Source organism: Rhodnius prolixus, unplaced genomic scaffold (assembly GCF_049639745.1).
Source record: "Rhodnius prolixus isolate KJV_2025 unplaced genomic scaffold, Rpr scaffold_4, whole genome shotgun sequence".
In the NCBI taxonomy this organism is placed as follows: domain Eukaryota; kingdom Metazoa; phylum Arthropoda; class Insecta; order Hemiptera; family Reduviidae; genus Rhodnius; species Rhodnius prolixus.
In genome coordinates this window covers 40,718,237-40,733,629 of record NW_027411614.1, presented here as the reverse complement: position 1 = coordinate 40,733,629, position 15,393 = coordinate 40,718,237, and the positions used below count along the sequence as shown (strand labels likewise).

The 15,393-nt window shown below is 30.3% G+C and overlaps 1 protein-coding gene across 8 annotated transcripts in view; it reads right to left on the bottom strand.

The window, feature by feature from the left end:
* The window catches only part of unc80 (unc80, NALCN channel complex subunit), a 43,188-nt gene that overhangs the window by 17,077 nt on the left and 10,718 nt on the right, over positions 1–15,393 (bottom strand). For 5 of the 8 annotated variants that reach the window (XM_074132146.1, XM_074132151.1, XM_074132148.1 and 2 more), the window contains 27 exons: positions 15,143–15,223; positions 14,995–15,054; positions 14,780–14,874; positions 14,507–14,671; positions 14,160–14,326; positions 13,880–14,070; positions 13,618–13,748; positions 11,903–11,938; positions 10,320–10,428; positions 10,045–10,209; positions 9,017–9,177; positions 8,539–8,777; positions 8,273–8,451; positions 7,632–7,780; positions 7,004–7,154; positions 6,760–6,904; positions 5,618–5,762; positions 5,431–5,543; positions 4,546–4,739; positions 4,243–4,461; positions 3,761–3,896; positions 3,356–3,640; positions 3,150–3,247; positions 2,364–2,562; positions 1,927–2,120; positions 564–683; positions 312–463 (listed from right to left, as the gene is read on the bottom strand). In XM_074132146.1, coding sequence (XP_073988247.1) covers positions 312–463; positions 564–683; positions 1,927–2,120; positions 2,364–2,562; positions 3,150–3,247; positions 3,356–3,640; positions 3,761–3,896; positions 4,243–4,461; positions 4,546–4,739; positions 5,431–5,543; positions 5,618–5,762; positions 6,760–6,904; positions 7,004–7,154; positions 7,632–7,780; positions 8,273–8,451; positions 8,539–8,777; positions 9,017–9,177; positions 10,045–10,209; positions 10,320–10,428; positions 11,903–11,938; positions 13,618–13,748; positions 13,880–14,070; positions 14,160–14,326; positions 14,507–14,671; positions 14,780–14,874; positions 14,995–15,054; positions 15,143–15,223 — 4,079 coding nt within the window. The remainder of the gene's footprint in view (positions 1–311; positions 464–563; positions 684–1,926; positions 2,121–2,363; positions 2,563–3,149; positions 3,248–3,355; positions 3,641–3,760; positions 3,897–4,242; positions 4,462–4,545; positions 4,740–5,430; positions 5,544–5,617; positions 5,763–6,759; positions 6,905–7,003; positions 7,155–7,631; positions 7,781–8,272; positions 8,452–8,538; positions 8,778–9,016; positions 9,178–10,044; positions 10,210–10,319; positions 10,429–11,902; positions 11,939–13,617; positions 13,749–13,879; positions 14,071–14,159; positions 14,327–14,506; positions 14,672–14,779; positions 14,875–14,994; positions 15,055–15,142; positions 15,224–15,393) is intronic. The other 3 variants (XM_074132147.1, XM_074132154.1, XM_074132149.1) reach the window with 3 other exon arrangements.

Below are 15,393 nucleotides of genomic sequence, written 5' to 3'. Positions count from 1 at the left end.
CTCTTAAAATAAATTTTCTTGAAACTAAAACAACCTTTCAGCTTCCCGTATTAATAACATGCTATGTTTCAGTACTTCTCCTAAAATAGTTTATGAAAAAATCGCGAAAATTAAAAGAAACAGGGAAATTCGCACTTTAAATTACGCTTTTTTTCTGGCACTTCAGGGGGAAGTCTAACTTCACTCAGAAAAAAGTGTCTTTAATCTAAAGTTAAGAGAAAATAAAAAAATTCTAGAAAAAAAAGATCACGAAAATTATCGAATTATAGAACAATAATAAATAAAAAACACCATGTTTATTTAATACAAACTTGTCTTTATCTTTATCTTTCTTGGAATCTTTAGATTTCACGGGTGAAGCCTGTTCAGAAACCTTTCTACTTCTTTTACCTTCACTTTTCTTGGGTTCTTCTTGTGTAGTAGAATTTTCATTGTTCATTACACCAAATTCTTCACCATAAACCTATTCATAACCACAAATCAGTTTAAAATTAAGATAAACATCCTAGTTCTTATGTATGTTTTATTTTATGAAACATGTACTGAAAAATAATAGCACTTACTTGTCGTACTGCTTTAATTAACCTGGAAGCTGCTCTCATATGTCGTCTGTAGCAAAAAGGATGACAAAAATTTTGATGCGAACAGTAATAATTATAGGAATTCAACATCTGAACTATAACCTGTTAACAACAAAATCTGTTGTAAAACTCCCAAAATTTGACTACTGTAACTATTTCAGTTGTAATTAACATGTATTAATGATTTGGTCAATTCCGCAGGTTGCACTAACAAATTTTTTTCTTACCCAAAACGCCACTAAAATCTTGTTTTCATAAATATGTTTTACAAAAATTAAAGTTTTAAATCTGTACAGAGTCCCTTGTCGTAAAACTGGTGGAACTGTTTTCCTGAAAATTCCTCCCTAATCTGTAAAATTACTGTTCCGCATAACCGACTTTCACCAACTTGTTTTTTATCATTGCTTTCAGTGAAACTTACTTTTTACACTGCTGACACGCATTGTAATGAGCACGCCAAATCTAAGCAATTACTGTCGAGAAACACGCTAAAAATGCCTTCACTTCAGTAAAGTGACTAGATGGTTCAGAACACTTGATAGACTTCAGCATCAGATAAGGAGACTGTACCATTAACCATAAATTAAAACAGTAAAATCAATGAGATGACCTTCCAGGATACCAAATATGAGCTTTCGTTATTATTTTTGTATTTGAGATATTCCGACATACTGCCATTATTGAACATAGTCGACCACTTGGTATAACCTGTTTTACTCGTAAGTTTGAACTCTGGTTTGTTAGATGCAGATCTTGAAAACAAACGTTTCGGGACGTTCTAGAAGTATGATAATATGGAGGTTACACAATGTTCTGGACACTGTAATGTTCCTGTTGCAGCTGCCTCCTTGTATGAGTTTGATTAAGTTGTTAAAAATTCATTTTAAGTTATTTTTGTCCTGTAATTAATTGAGATGACTACATATCTTTGTTTTCAAACCTGTGCAGAAATTTTTAGCAAATAGAGAAATACGACTTTTCAAGACCTAAGTCAAACAGAACTGAGTTCAAACCATAAAACTATTAAAATGGTTTATATTACTAGCAGACTGATGCTGAATATTGGTGATTAGATGGTGGATAAACTGTTGAATGGATGCTAAATTTGGGCTGTACTTACGAAGTCATAATTTATTTAAAGTAAACAGTACATATTTATAATATTTCTGGAACCTCAAGACACCTATTTCTAATTTCTAGGAGTAGAAGATAGTAATGAGTTTATAGTTACTAGATGTTATTAATTAAAGAAGGTTTGAACAAAAGTATCTGCGAGATGAATGCAGATATTGTTGAGGAGTCTATTCAACTTTAGTAATATCCCTAAAATACTGCAATAAAATACCTTGATCCAAGGCATATTAGTTGTGTCATCAGTGTCACTGGTATCCGTCGGACTTTCAGGGGGTTGATCATCGCTTAACACTCCAGGACTTTCCTCTCCAGACACTTCTCCAGCTCCCCCTTGCTCTGATGTATCACTACGGTCTGATAAAGAGCTAACTTTTCTTTTATTCTGTATTGAATCACCTCTTCTAACTGGAATCCAAAAAATATAATTTAATTCCAAAAGGTTTACACCTCCCGTCTCTGCAAGAACTACATTTTTTTTACATTATACTTTATGCAATAGGTAACACAATGAAAGTACAGATTTTTTGCTATCTTCAAGCTAAAACATGATGATTTAGCTCAGCAATTTTCTCTTTCAACACAAATAAAATTCACTATAAACTATGTTAAAAAATGTCTGACTAAATACAAAATTAATAACATTCTTACATTCATTAATTTCTGAAATGCTCTCTTTAGGACGTTCAGCAGAAGCCGGCACTATAGGCATTTGTTCTTTCGGCCTTCGTAATTTTAATGATCTTCTTTTAAAGGAACCAGTTGTCACAGTAGTGGTTGCAGTACCTCGACGTAACAGCAATGGTCTTCGACTTCTTACTTTCTTGTCATCACATACGACATCCTCCGGCTAAAATGAAAAAAATATTATATATTTTGTATACATATATTGGCAATTGCTAAACAAACAAAACAAAAATCATTAAAATTTAAGAATAATAATAACAACGAATATTTCAGGGAAGTGGAAGTTTTCATTTTATATAACTGGCTATTAAACCAAACCAAACACCATTGGCCACAAAACCATAGCATTGTCAATGAAAATAATTTTTTTTTTTTTTTGGACAGTTTTTTAAATTTAATAATCGAAACAAAACTGATGAAAATAAAAAAAACTGAATAATCACAGCTACAGTTATTCGGTTTTGTTATTTGGATATCCATCAATAGAACCCACAGATTCTATATGTAATTATGTCTGTGACTATTTACTTTTTTATTTTACAACTACTTGAATGCAGTAGGAGTTGGTCCCAACAAAACCAATACAAAATCATACTCACAAAATACAACATGAAAAACAAACGAAAACAAGTAATAGTGGAATACTAAATAAAATACTGAAATGTTCAAGGTGTACCTAATCTAAACCTGACCAATTTTTAATTATATTGAATCTACAGTCCTTTTACATAACATTTTTATTTTAGTTACCTGTATTGGTAGCGTTGTGTTACTACTTCCTTCCGATTCGTTATCCGGTTCTTGTAGGACAAAACTAATCTTCCTTTCTGATTGAAGCCCCACAAAAACTAAGAAATTATAATAAATAATTTGTAAGAATGTAAGAAAACATAATAAAGCTTGAAAATTTATCTCTGTAGTATAACTTCTTTATTATAACTTATATTAATTCGTACCATCAGCCTTATCGCCAACTATACTCTGAAGACTTTGAGCAGATGCTTGAGAATGACCCATAGATGATAGTGCCATACTCCATCTTCTGTTTGCTTCCTTAGAATACCCTTTATCTACTACCGTCCACGACTGAGGTTTATCCGTTCCACTACGACCACTTGTATGGCCAACTTTTGGAATTGTTTGATAAGTTTCCCGCAAGAATGCAGTAATCTCCATTAACAATACGCAAGCGATCAATCTGAGCGCCATGGGGCATACAGAACCATACGATGTTTTAGTAGCTATTGAAAAAAATTAATAAAAGATAAATAAAAACTGCATTTTTGACTGAGCGATTCAATCAAAATCACAAGCAGTAATAGGTTAAGATCTGAGCTAAATAGTAACTACTACTGACCAACCTTCATCAAGAAAATCTTCCTCTTCATCTTCTATAAGAAGTTCTTTTTGCTTACACTCATCTGATAAAATAGATATGACAATTGGAATTTGACTTTTATCATCAGCCAACATTTCTTCAAGCCTCTGCCCCAATGCCTGTAGAAACAATCCTTATTGAAATAAGAATACAAAAACATTTTTTTTAATCAATGTTAAAAAGAACTGAATTAATCAATGGATGGATTTCGAAAACATCATATTTAAAATTGAAAAAATGAAGAAAAACAGTACTTCCTATTCAGAAAAAATATAGATCCTGCTATTAACGTGTAGTGTAAAAGAGCGGTATCGATAGAAAATAGCTGGTTAGATTGAACCAATAGAATGACTATTATATAAAAGTAGTTTATTTTACGCATCAATAAGTGGAAAAAGAATTTACACTATAATTTCAAGTATAGAAGAGGTATGCAAGCTAAAAATAATTAAGTACAATATTTACCTCTGCCCATTGGTAAAACATATTTCCTGCAGTCCGTTGAAGTATATGAGATTTCCTGGTATTATTTGAATTAGGTCTGTTCGTTGCTGGAGGGCCAGACGGACGAAACAGTGGTAAGTTTTGCTTCAACCAAGATGGCCACTGCCCTTTGTTACATAGATGTACAAAGTGAGCACATTCCAGAAGAAAGGCTGCACGTGACACTACAGGTGTATGAGGCTGTAAAAAAATAATCTTTTAATTTTCTAGTTCTCTTTTTCTTCATAAATATGGTGTGACATTTTATTTAAAAAAAAAAAATACCAAATCCAAAGACGCTGCTAAAAGATGTGGATGTGGCAGTGTTGCCGGCTGACAGATCTCCAGCAACAATGAAAATCTCATCATTCCGTTTAGTAGGGCATCTTTTCTCACTAAACGCCTAGTTTTTAAAACGACAACTTCACAATCTCTACTACGTCCTTCAGCCATTTCCACTGAATTTCTCCTACTGAGATCTGTTAATGAGTGTTTCAAAGATATAAGAACAGTTAAATCTCTTAGCCTTTCAAAGAATGTCTCAATTCACTATTAGGAAACATTTTTCAAATAAAACTGATACACCATTAAACTGGACCGAATTTATAAACATACAAATTTTAAAAAAATATCTAAGGATTTCGATTTTTACAAAAATTTAAACCATGTGGAATCCCAAACCAAAGTTGAAATCTGAATTATTTGTTATCTTTTTTCCTTATGCAAACAACGATGCTTCCAAAATCTTTTTTAAGCTTTAGAGGATTTCTAAAGAACTCAATAACAAATCTGGATTCCAGGAAGGAAAGGTGAGAAAAATAAAAAACAAAATGATCAAATAGTAAACTCACATGACTTCTCGTTATTTTCAAGGTTTTCTTTTATCTTGTAGCGTTCACTCCTGATCTTAAATGAATAGACGACGAAAGAAGCAAAGAAATTGTAGAAGAGATTTATGAATCTCTAGTAGTATGCTATTGCGCAAGCCATTTACTTTTTAAAGTTCATCCTTTTAGCAACATATTCGATTCTTACGAATATTGCTTAGCAGGCAATAAAATTACCGGATCGCAATACTTTTTTTTACAAGAAGTAAGAGAAAGTAAAGAGTGTCATTTGGTTATGAGTAAAAATAATTTATTATACATTATTGATTAATTAACGACTTACAACTTCCTTGTGTTTCCTCGATGCTACCATCTTTTTTCTTTCCTTTACCAAAACCAAACTTAGTAAATTGATCTTCGACTCTACGTTTAGCTTTTTGCAATGTAGTGCCCACACTTGAAGTAGAATTAATTTCTTAAGAAAACTAAATTGAATATATAATCAATATTCTTCATTTGTTTGAAAATACCTTGATGTACTCTTCTGAGAAGTTTTACTATATGAATGATGTAATTGGGCAGCATGGTGCACTAAAGCTCCTTCTGATGGTAAATCAACACTTCCTTGAGAATCAACTGAATCTCCACGTTTATATTCTTTTCTGAACCAATTTACTGTAATTATGTAAAAATAAATTTCTGCACATTGCTACTTGAACAATTTTGAAAATGTTTAACCATTGTCACATATAATTAGTTTAAACAATACATTAAATAGTTAAACAGTGATGAAGTGGCGCTTCAAAATAGATCATTAATAACACAAAAGTCGAAATGTTAAAACCAACATCCTTTTTTAAAGTAAATTAAAAAATTAGGCAAAATATATTCCATTCAATGGATGATGTTTGAATATTTACTTTCTGCTTCCAAACTAAATAATAGCGTCACATAGTTTCATGCATACACATTACACATCAAAGAATAGATTCTGAATATGAGTCTACAGTAAGTAGCTCGCATAACGGGTTTAATGATGACTTACGAACTATTTAAAAAGCAAATAAGTCGATGAATGCAAATGTACTTTGCGCTTACTTGTTTCACATTAAAAACACTAGACAGCTGTAAGTGGAGTCAAACGAAAAAGGTTGATTTAGTAGAAGCTTTACTTTTTTCATTTGAGCCGGAAGAAAAGTATTTGTATCGCCAATCGGTATGGATAACTAGAGTAGTTAGTAAACTCAGAAAGTGATATTTTTTCAATACGTTTTGATACCGTGGAAATGTTGAACTGACGTGAATATTCAATGGAAGTTGAATTAATACCCTTCCCTGATTCTAAGGTTTCTTGGGGAAATAGGCGAGAAAAACGGATATAGATTGAGCTGTTTCGTCCTAACCTAGGGTGGTACTATAGGCTTGTTTTGGACGCTGTACCAGTACCATATCACACACATTTTTTTGAATGTTTAATTTGAATTTATTTGCATTATGAAACAAAACATCATTGCTGACTAGACTAGTGTATTAGTTTTTTGCACACCGAATAAAACAAATACAAAACAAAAAAAAAAAGAAAAAGCAAAATAAAAGACACCATTAATAAAATAATTGATAAAACTGCCTTCGATTAAAAAAAAAAAACATCAGCACACACATAAGAAGCTACCTAGCCCACCGATATGAAAGCGGGAGTTTTTATGCAGATTAGTGAAATTCCTTTGGCTATGTCTGGGCGTAAGTATATGATGTTTTTTCCTCATATTACCAAGAGGACTTTGTATCTCTTCACCAATATCTGCTTCAAGTACACTCTAAGAAAACAATAGAAACAAAACAAAAATCCATATTTAGACAATACAAATGTTAATAGCAAATAACACAACCAAAGCGTTAATGTTGATGAGACCCACTTTACACAGCGAGAAAAAAGGTTGCACTGCACTTACAGCACATGTGGATGATGTACTCCGTTTCTTAAACAATAATTTTTTTGTATCTTTCTCTTCAACAATGTAACATGGTTCCATTGATTCTTCACTTTGTTCGCTTTGAGGAATATGTCTAAAACATTTTAAAAGTTTTCATTAGTTCATTTCATTTCACAATGCATTTTCTCAGAGAAGAAATTTAAACTGTTTGGAACCACCAATAAGTTCGCAGAATGTAGGACTTTTAAGAGAAGGTGTTTTTTCTGAAAAGGAATGATGAGATAAGTAGACTATTGTAACTCTTGGGATCCTAAATTCTTATTTTTTAATCTGATAATTTTCTCAAAAAGGTAGCACTCTTGAGTTTGTCATTAAGATTTTTTTAATTGATCGAATGAAAAAAGCAAGGAATAATAAGGAAAACCTGCCGCAATGGAGTATCTTACTAGTAAATAAAATAAAAACAGACCATTACAATGTAAATATCTTGAAATACCCTATGACTTTAATATTTTGAACATTAAGTGTATATTAATTGATTTTTTTTTTTTATACCAACCGTAATTACTATTAGAAAAAAAATAAAACAAGTCACATTAAAGAATTTTACCTGATTACTCTTGTTGTTTGCAAGTTTGATTGCTTTCTATGAGGTCGTATAGCCGTGTCTATAAGTCCGCTCATGGCTACACGTCGCAGCACATTTGCATGCACTTCCTTTACATAGCTCATCAATTGGCGTATATCACAATACAAGTTCTGCAACAGATATTACAAAATACCTATTTTGAGATCAAAATGTATTATTAATTTTTTTTTTTTTTAATTTATTAGAGTTCAAATCTCCAGAAATCGCTAGAGATTTGAAATTACTTGAGATAACCTTACAATAATTTTCTAAATTCCATTTCTTCCTATTGAGCACTCTATCACCTAATGTAAATTTGTATTTTCTTTAAGTTATTATATTTTTCTATCTTATTTTCTAACTTATATCTTAGTTTCTTTCGAACTTAGGACATAACACCTAACGTTTATTAGTCCCATCACTTTGGTTTTTTCACTTTTTTTTCAGAGGTCACTGATTTTGGGGGCATTTTGCAGATAATATGCAAAAATATTGAATCCCATTAATTTTTAATACAAAATCTAAATTTCAAGAACATTCTATTTAAACGTGAATGTTATGTACCCTACAGCATTTAGTGAAAGTAATAACAATTACAACGTTCAATTTAATTTCATTCATACCATGTTTTCTTGTTGAGATTTTATTTCCTTATTAGCTGCAACTAATTTAGTGATGAGTTTTTTAAATACATAAGACATTATATGACCTTCTACTCCAGTTGAAATGCTGGGAGTTGTAAACGGCCCAAAAGTTCCTTGGGATATTGCATCTGGAGACTTATTACAACCTCTTTTCTGGTCTAGTAACGGATAAATAAGTTCTATGTGTATTTATACGAACATAACAAGTTTTTTATATACATATATCAAAATAAAACAAAACTTACTCAACGGTGATAGCAATGAACTAGGGTCCACACAGAATCCTGTATATGAATGAAAAAAATCAATGATATCGGCTATTGATAATGTTGAAACCATGTGCTTAAAGAAGCGTGTAAAGTGCTTAGTGCCGGTACGGTGAAGTTTAGAAAGCAGTGTATGAACTTGTGAACGCAAGAAGTCTGCTGGTGGTCCCCGTTGGGAATCACCACACCCATGGGGGCAACCCAAATGGCGAAGAACCCTGATAAAAGACATCATAAAAAATAAAATATAAAATAAGCTCTAAGAATATAAGTTAAACCTAGCAACTGTAAAAACTTTCAAGTTGATATGAAAACTAAAATAAATAATAAGCTAAGCAATAGTACAGTGCTATTTCAAAATTTTGCCAATTTTAAAAAGTTTTACTAAATGGTCATTGAATTTTCACAAAAATACGTAATAATTCTAAAGAGGAAATTGCGATTAATTTAATTTCACCTTGTGAGACAGGTAAGTACGCAAGTATGCGCAACATTTTGTTTATCGCTTTCTTCGGATAACACAGCCATTCCTAGAACTACTTCAATTACATTTAATATGCCCTCGCATACTCTCAAAGTGCAGATCACTTTATCTCGTATAACTACACTTTGTATACCCTGAAACAATAGTATCAGAAATCGGTATTTAAAGCGCATTACAAATTGAAAAGTTATATTATTTTAACTAAAATAATAATTATTATTATCATTATTCATCTTGCTGGCTCAAAACAGCATGTTAGATAAAATAATGACATGAGACCATGTGCCATCGGTTTGAGCAAAAATGGTTCGTCAGAAAATCATATGGTGAGTTGCTAATGACCTAAGCTCTCGAAGCGCGAAAAAAAACATTATTCGTCACTCGGCTTTGTTCAATTAATCAATATTAATACTTACTGGAAAACGATACTGAGCTATACTGTTAATATAATTTTGTCTTGAAAACTATTATTTTAATCTTGCAAACTTATTAAATGGTAATTTAATAGGAATAAAAGTTTTCTAATTTTTTTATAGATATCAGAGTAGATTTTACTTTACTTTCATAAAAAACTATTTCTCCCCTATAAATTCAAAATTATCTATTTTTTCAAGAAAACTATGTCAAAGTAAAAATATTTGAAAAATATTACTGACATGAAAAAAGCTTAGGAAACCTGATTCCAAACATTTATTTCCATTAAAAGGGCTATTTCGAAATTTTAAAATAATTTCCTTTTGTGATATAGAAAACAATTTACTAAAAAACTAAAACTTTGTACACAAATATTTTACGCTCGAGGAAATCAAAAGGTTATTAGTTTGTGTGGTTTTTATTCGTGCTACCATTAGTTTCTGGCAATTGCCCCACGGCAAAGTTCCCAGAAATCCTATAGATGATGGTCGGAAACAAATAAAACTTAATGAAAGTAGAAGATTGAGTTTCAAAATCTTATTCATCATTTTTTTAATGTTCACCACTTTGAATTTTAAGATAATTACCTTTAAAACAACAAGAAGATCAATATCTCCTTCTTGGGTAATATAATAAGAAGATCCTGGAGCTTCAGGACAATCATCGACTGAATAGGCAACATTTGAATCTGAATAGGACCTGGTTAACCGCCTTTTTGATTTTCGTTCACCATTATGGCCGTTTGGTGTACCCTTAAATTATTACAATAATGAAATATATCGATTTGAACAATGAAGTTTTTTTTTAAATTTTTTTATGAAATAAATACACTTATAACAAATGCTGAAAATAATACTCTTACTTTATGTCGCATAAATTCTGGTGAAGGTACAGGGGTATGCTCAGTTACTGTAATAATAGGGTTTGGTGAAGTTTCTAAGACCCATTCTCGCCGGGTTTCGCCCATATATCTGGCAACATACTTCTTGTAATAATTATTCTTGTATATATATATTTTTTTTACACTCATGCCCTAATATAATATCTTCTTATGAAAATATAAACTTCAGTTAACTATTCAAATGAAAAGTTACTGTTATAAGAGCTGACATTTGGCGATAAGTTTAATCTAGTTTTCGTAAAAAATTACATGATTATTTTAATTTTGAAGTTGTGTCTCACTTAATTTAAAAGCTTAACACGTCAAGATGTCACGGCCCGAAATAAACTTAGAACACGATTATACTTTTAGTCGGAGAAAATGCTCACTAATTGGAAAGTAGAAATTAAAGTCTAAGGATTTTTGATTAATAGGTATTTCTTTTTAATTTGAGACGCGCCATCATCTGATGTAATAATAATAGGCAGCAATTAACTTGAATTATTATTTTTAATAATGTCAAAGTAATTTCTTGGAGTTCTAAATAAATCGTTTTGTTTAAAATACAATTTGGGTCATGTTAAGAAATAATAAATTTTTTAGTGTACATTAATTAATATTTAGAGTTTTGAAGCAATTGTCTATCCCAGCGTAACCATTCTTCGAGCCTTTCTTTATAGAAGAAGTTAGATCACCACGTATATAATTATATTTTATTCGCTGACACAATGTATTAATATAAAATAAAAATGAATAAGAGCTAATGTTTAAAATATAAAACTACTCTAATATCCAAAAGGGCAAGATCATGGTGGCAGACCTATGGATAAACAATTTCTGAAAACCAAAAACTGTAGTTACTTCACGATTTCAAAAATATTTGAAATCATTTCTAACTGTAAGTAATAAGTAATAAAATAAAAAGGATAATAATTTACAATCAAATGAAATCTATTCTTGATAATTCACCCTCTCGATTGAATAAAACAAAAATGATAGAAATTACAGGCTGCAATTAATTAATGAAAACACATGAAAGTATGGATTGATGTTTTAATGAAATATTGACTAAAAACTTCAGGATATTCATCAAAAAAAGCTTATTCAGAAAAACATTATGAAGAGTTGTAGGTTTTAGGTAAAAAAAAGAAAGAAAAAATAAATTTATTTCAATAAAATATAAGGGGGGTCCCAATAAGCCAAACATCAGCACTTTATTTTTTCAGATTGGTCCTACGATTAATGTTTTTATTGGTATGCATTTTTGTTTGTTTGTTTTTGCTTTTTAATTATTAATTTCTGAGATATTAACTCACTTTGTTTCATAAACTCGCTTTGTTTAAAAGACAAAAATCCATACCTAAAATAATTTTTAATGAATTTTAAATAAAAAATAGTGAAATGACTGTTTCACTGACTTTATTGTTATAAATGAATGTAATATAGTTGTACAAATAATTTAATAAATAATTTTTTTTAAAATTGTATTATTTCATTCTTTTCTGTTTCTAAAATTGATTGAATGGTATTATTATTATTATTATTATTATTATTATAAGACTCACCCAACCCCATTGTGGACCGAGTCATCTATCAAACAGCTTGCCGTGGAAGTAAGAAAGATAATAGAGATAGTGAGAGAAAGAAATTAAAATACAGATACAAGAAATCAAGTAAACACACCCTCTTTTCTTTTGTAAGTCCAAGATAAAAAGTAAAATTATGCAAATAAATAAATTTATGTAGATCATATAAAGAATGATGAAATTATTATTTAATGGGAAATTAGAAGAATTTATGATCTCATTAAGAAATGAATCTGAACTCATGAAGATCCTGTTAAAAAAAAATATTGTTGAAGAAAAAAAAGTAATAATTATTGTGGGAATTGTCCTTCATGAGATAACATTCTGTGGTAGAATACCTGTCATTTTTTTCTATTTTTATTTTTTCTTAAGTATGTAAAAATTACCATTTTTTTTTTTATTTCAAGAAGTTGTTCGAACATAAACTATTTCTAGGAACTAAAAAATACCTTCTATGACAGAAATAAAAGTTATTTTTATAAGGCAACGGTTATTTTTTCACTTCAGAAAAAAAAATCAAAATTGAAAAAAGTCTTCTTGTAGCAAACCACAGAATCTGAATTGTGTAAGTCTACTCTATTATTTTCTGCAATACTGCAAATTATTTAAATAAATAAGTGGAACTTAAAGAGAGCATATTTTAACAACATTCCAACTCGCTATGGTAAATTTAACCCTTTTCACTTCGAAAATAACTATTCTTTCAAGTGTTCTCAACAAATAAATGCTTGCAGAAAATCGAAACGTTTCTAAAGATTCTGATTTATTTTATTAATCTCGGGCTATTGAAATAAAAAATGAATGGAAGAACAGCTGTCTTATCTACTTACATTCATGCCATCTCTTACGATCAATTTTTGGCACAGATGTCTTTTATTAATATTAATTATTAATAATGTCGTCATCAGCTGGTTGATGAACAACAGTTAGTTTAGTAACTTCTTTTCCGCTAATAAGTACGCCAAAAAAATCATCTGATCTGCTATCATAGCACTGCCCTGAATATCACTATAGTTTTTACAAGATTTTTTTATTCGAGCGAATGATTACAAATAACAAAAATGATTACAAAAAGTGGTAAGCAGTAGCAGATGTTCATTTAATGCCCACTTTTCTAGGATAACAAACTTACTAAGAATAAAAAAGCAGAATTTTTCGAAGTATAGTAACGGTGCATCCAGTAACGTCACGAATATATGACACTACCATATTTACAATAGCAATGAACGTTCAAATTGGAATATTTTTTATTTATAGCAAGTTACTAGTCAGATAGTTCTGACTTTGAAGTTTATTTGTGAATTATTACCAGAACCTATTTAATCAATAAATTCGATGTATCTAGTTAAGACATTCAAGTAGAAGTAGTCAATTAAACCTGCTTAAACACGGACTGAAATTGAACTATGCAAAATCACTATGGGACAAAGTTCAATTTAAAAGACAATTCTCATAATAAAGCCGAAAATGAAGTAAGCTAAATGGTGCTAAAACTTGTTAAACAAATAAAAAATTGGCCAACATTCAAAAACACTTTCTCTTAATCATAAAAAAAGTAATAAAATTTCTTTTTGTGGACGTGATTAGATGACATGGAAAAAAAGAGTGAGAAAGAAACGAGTATTACAATAGAAAGAACCAAATCTCTGATTCCCAGATATTATTTTTTTAAAAAGTGTGAAATTTATTAATACCTGAGACTAGGCATACTTTTGCCTTTAACAAGATTCGTAGAACCTCTCTGGTTAGGATCCAGCAGCTTGGAGAAGGCGTGTTCCATTCTTACCAAATGTTCATCGCCGGTATCTAAACTTCTGTGACATTCCTGTAAGCAAATTGTAAATTTTCAAGTTTAAATGAACACGGACAGACACATGGAAACAGTTCACGATAACTTACTTCAAATTTCCCAATAATAAATTAACGATTTAGAGAAAGTAGAAATGTAGACCAAACCTGAGGGTATAGATTTTTGTCATCATGTCCTATTTTTTCTAACGCTTTTTCAGATTTTGAAAGTAACTTTGTTTCAACAAATGCTTTTAGATCGGCCATTTTCATGCATTTTTTCAATTTTTCACTAGCTCTACGAGAATGACCCGTTTCCTTCTGATTAAATGATGACGGAGGCGCCCCTGGGAAATATTCTGATTAAGATAATAATAAATATAATTAAATAAATATAAATTTATTAAAAAATATGTTTTTGATAAAATACTGGAAATAAAATATTTACCAGCAAGCACATTCACATCTTTAATTTCAGGCACTTCTATAAAATCTTTTTCTACTTTTGTTAATTCGTTAGATTCAAATGAAAATGGTATACTTGGGGAAGGCAGTGAATTACTTCGTTTTCTTTGTTCTGGTTCTAGTCTGTTTGTTTCCACCACATCTCTCAACCTTCAAGAAAAAACAAAATTATTTTTTAGAGCTAAACAAAAAATAAAATAAAAATGACATTTCTGTTTTTTGCCAAGAAATATAAATAGATTTTTCAGTTAATTATTTCTTTTAGTTTTGAATTTCCTTAAAGAAAAGTTAAAATACAGCGTACAGCTACTATATGGTTCTGAGATTAACCTGTGATAGAGAAACTGTAGTGCCCAATAAACGCCTTCTTCAGGCCATTGAGCTATGAACAGACATCTTAATACAGCTACATCAAGGAACGTAGCTGCTGAGCTCGTTTCTATTGCACAGGTTCTAGTACTCAAAATTGATTCTTTATCTACTGAACTCTGCCGCCTATTGTAATAATAACAGAATATTGTAATTGTGTGAATAAAAAATTGAATTGTAAACAATATAACAAACATCACAATCTAAATAATAAAAACTGAAGATAGTACTTACCCATTAATGCCTGATTTCACATTAGATTCAAGGGGTATATCTGTAGGACTTTTTAAAAATCTATTTGGTACTTGAAATATAGTTGCATCTGGGGCCTGAGATTATAAAAATATTCTAATAAATTAACGTATATACCATAATTTCTTTTATATGACACTCTTCCTTGCAATATTGCTCATTGAAAAAAAAGTATTAGAAAAGTAGCATAAACTCACTGTATAAATGGATTCTTTTAGGCCTTCGGAATCAGCCAGAGAGGGAAGTCTGAATATTACCTGCGTAAAACATTCAGTTTTCTGTATCATTAATTAATTAATTAATTTAATGTTTTCCTAAAGCGCATCTAGAATTAAATTCACTTACAACATGTTCTTCTTCTGTACTTGAACTTTCTTCAGGAATCGTCTCAGGGAACACCGTATCTTTAGGCGATGATACCCAGCCCTTTTAACAAAGAAAACCAATTTTTAAAAATTTTTTTTTTGTTTACAAATTTTATTATTTTCATTCTATGTGTACAAGAACATAATTCAAACCGAGGTAGACTTTTGATTTTCTTACTTCCAGTATTTCACAAGGAAAAGCATTGCAATAGTACAGATTTTTCTATTTTG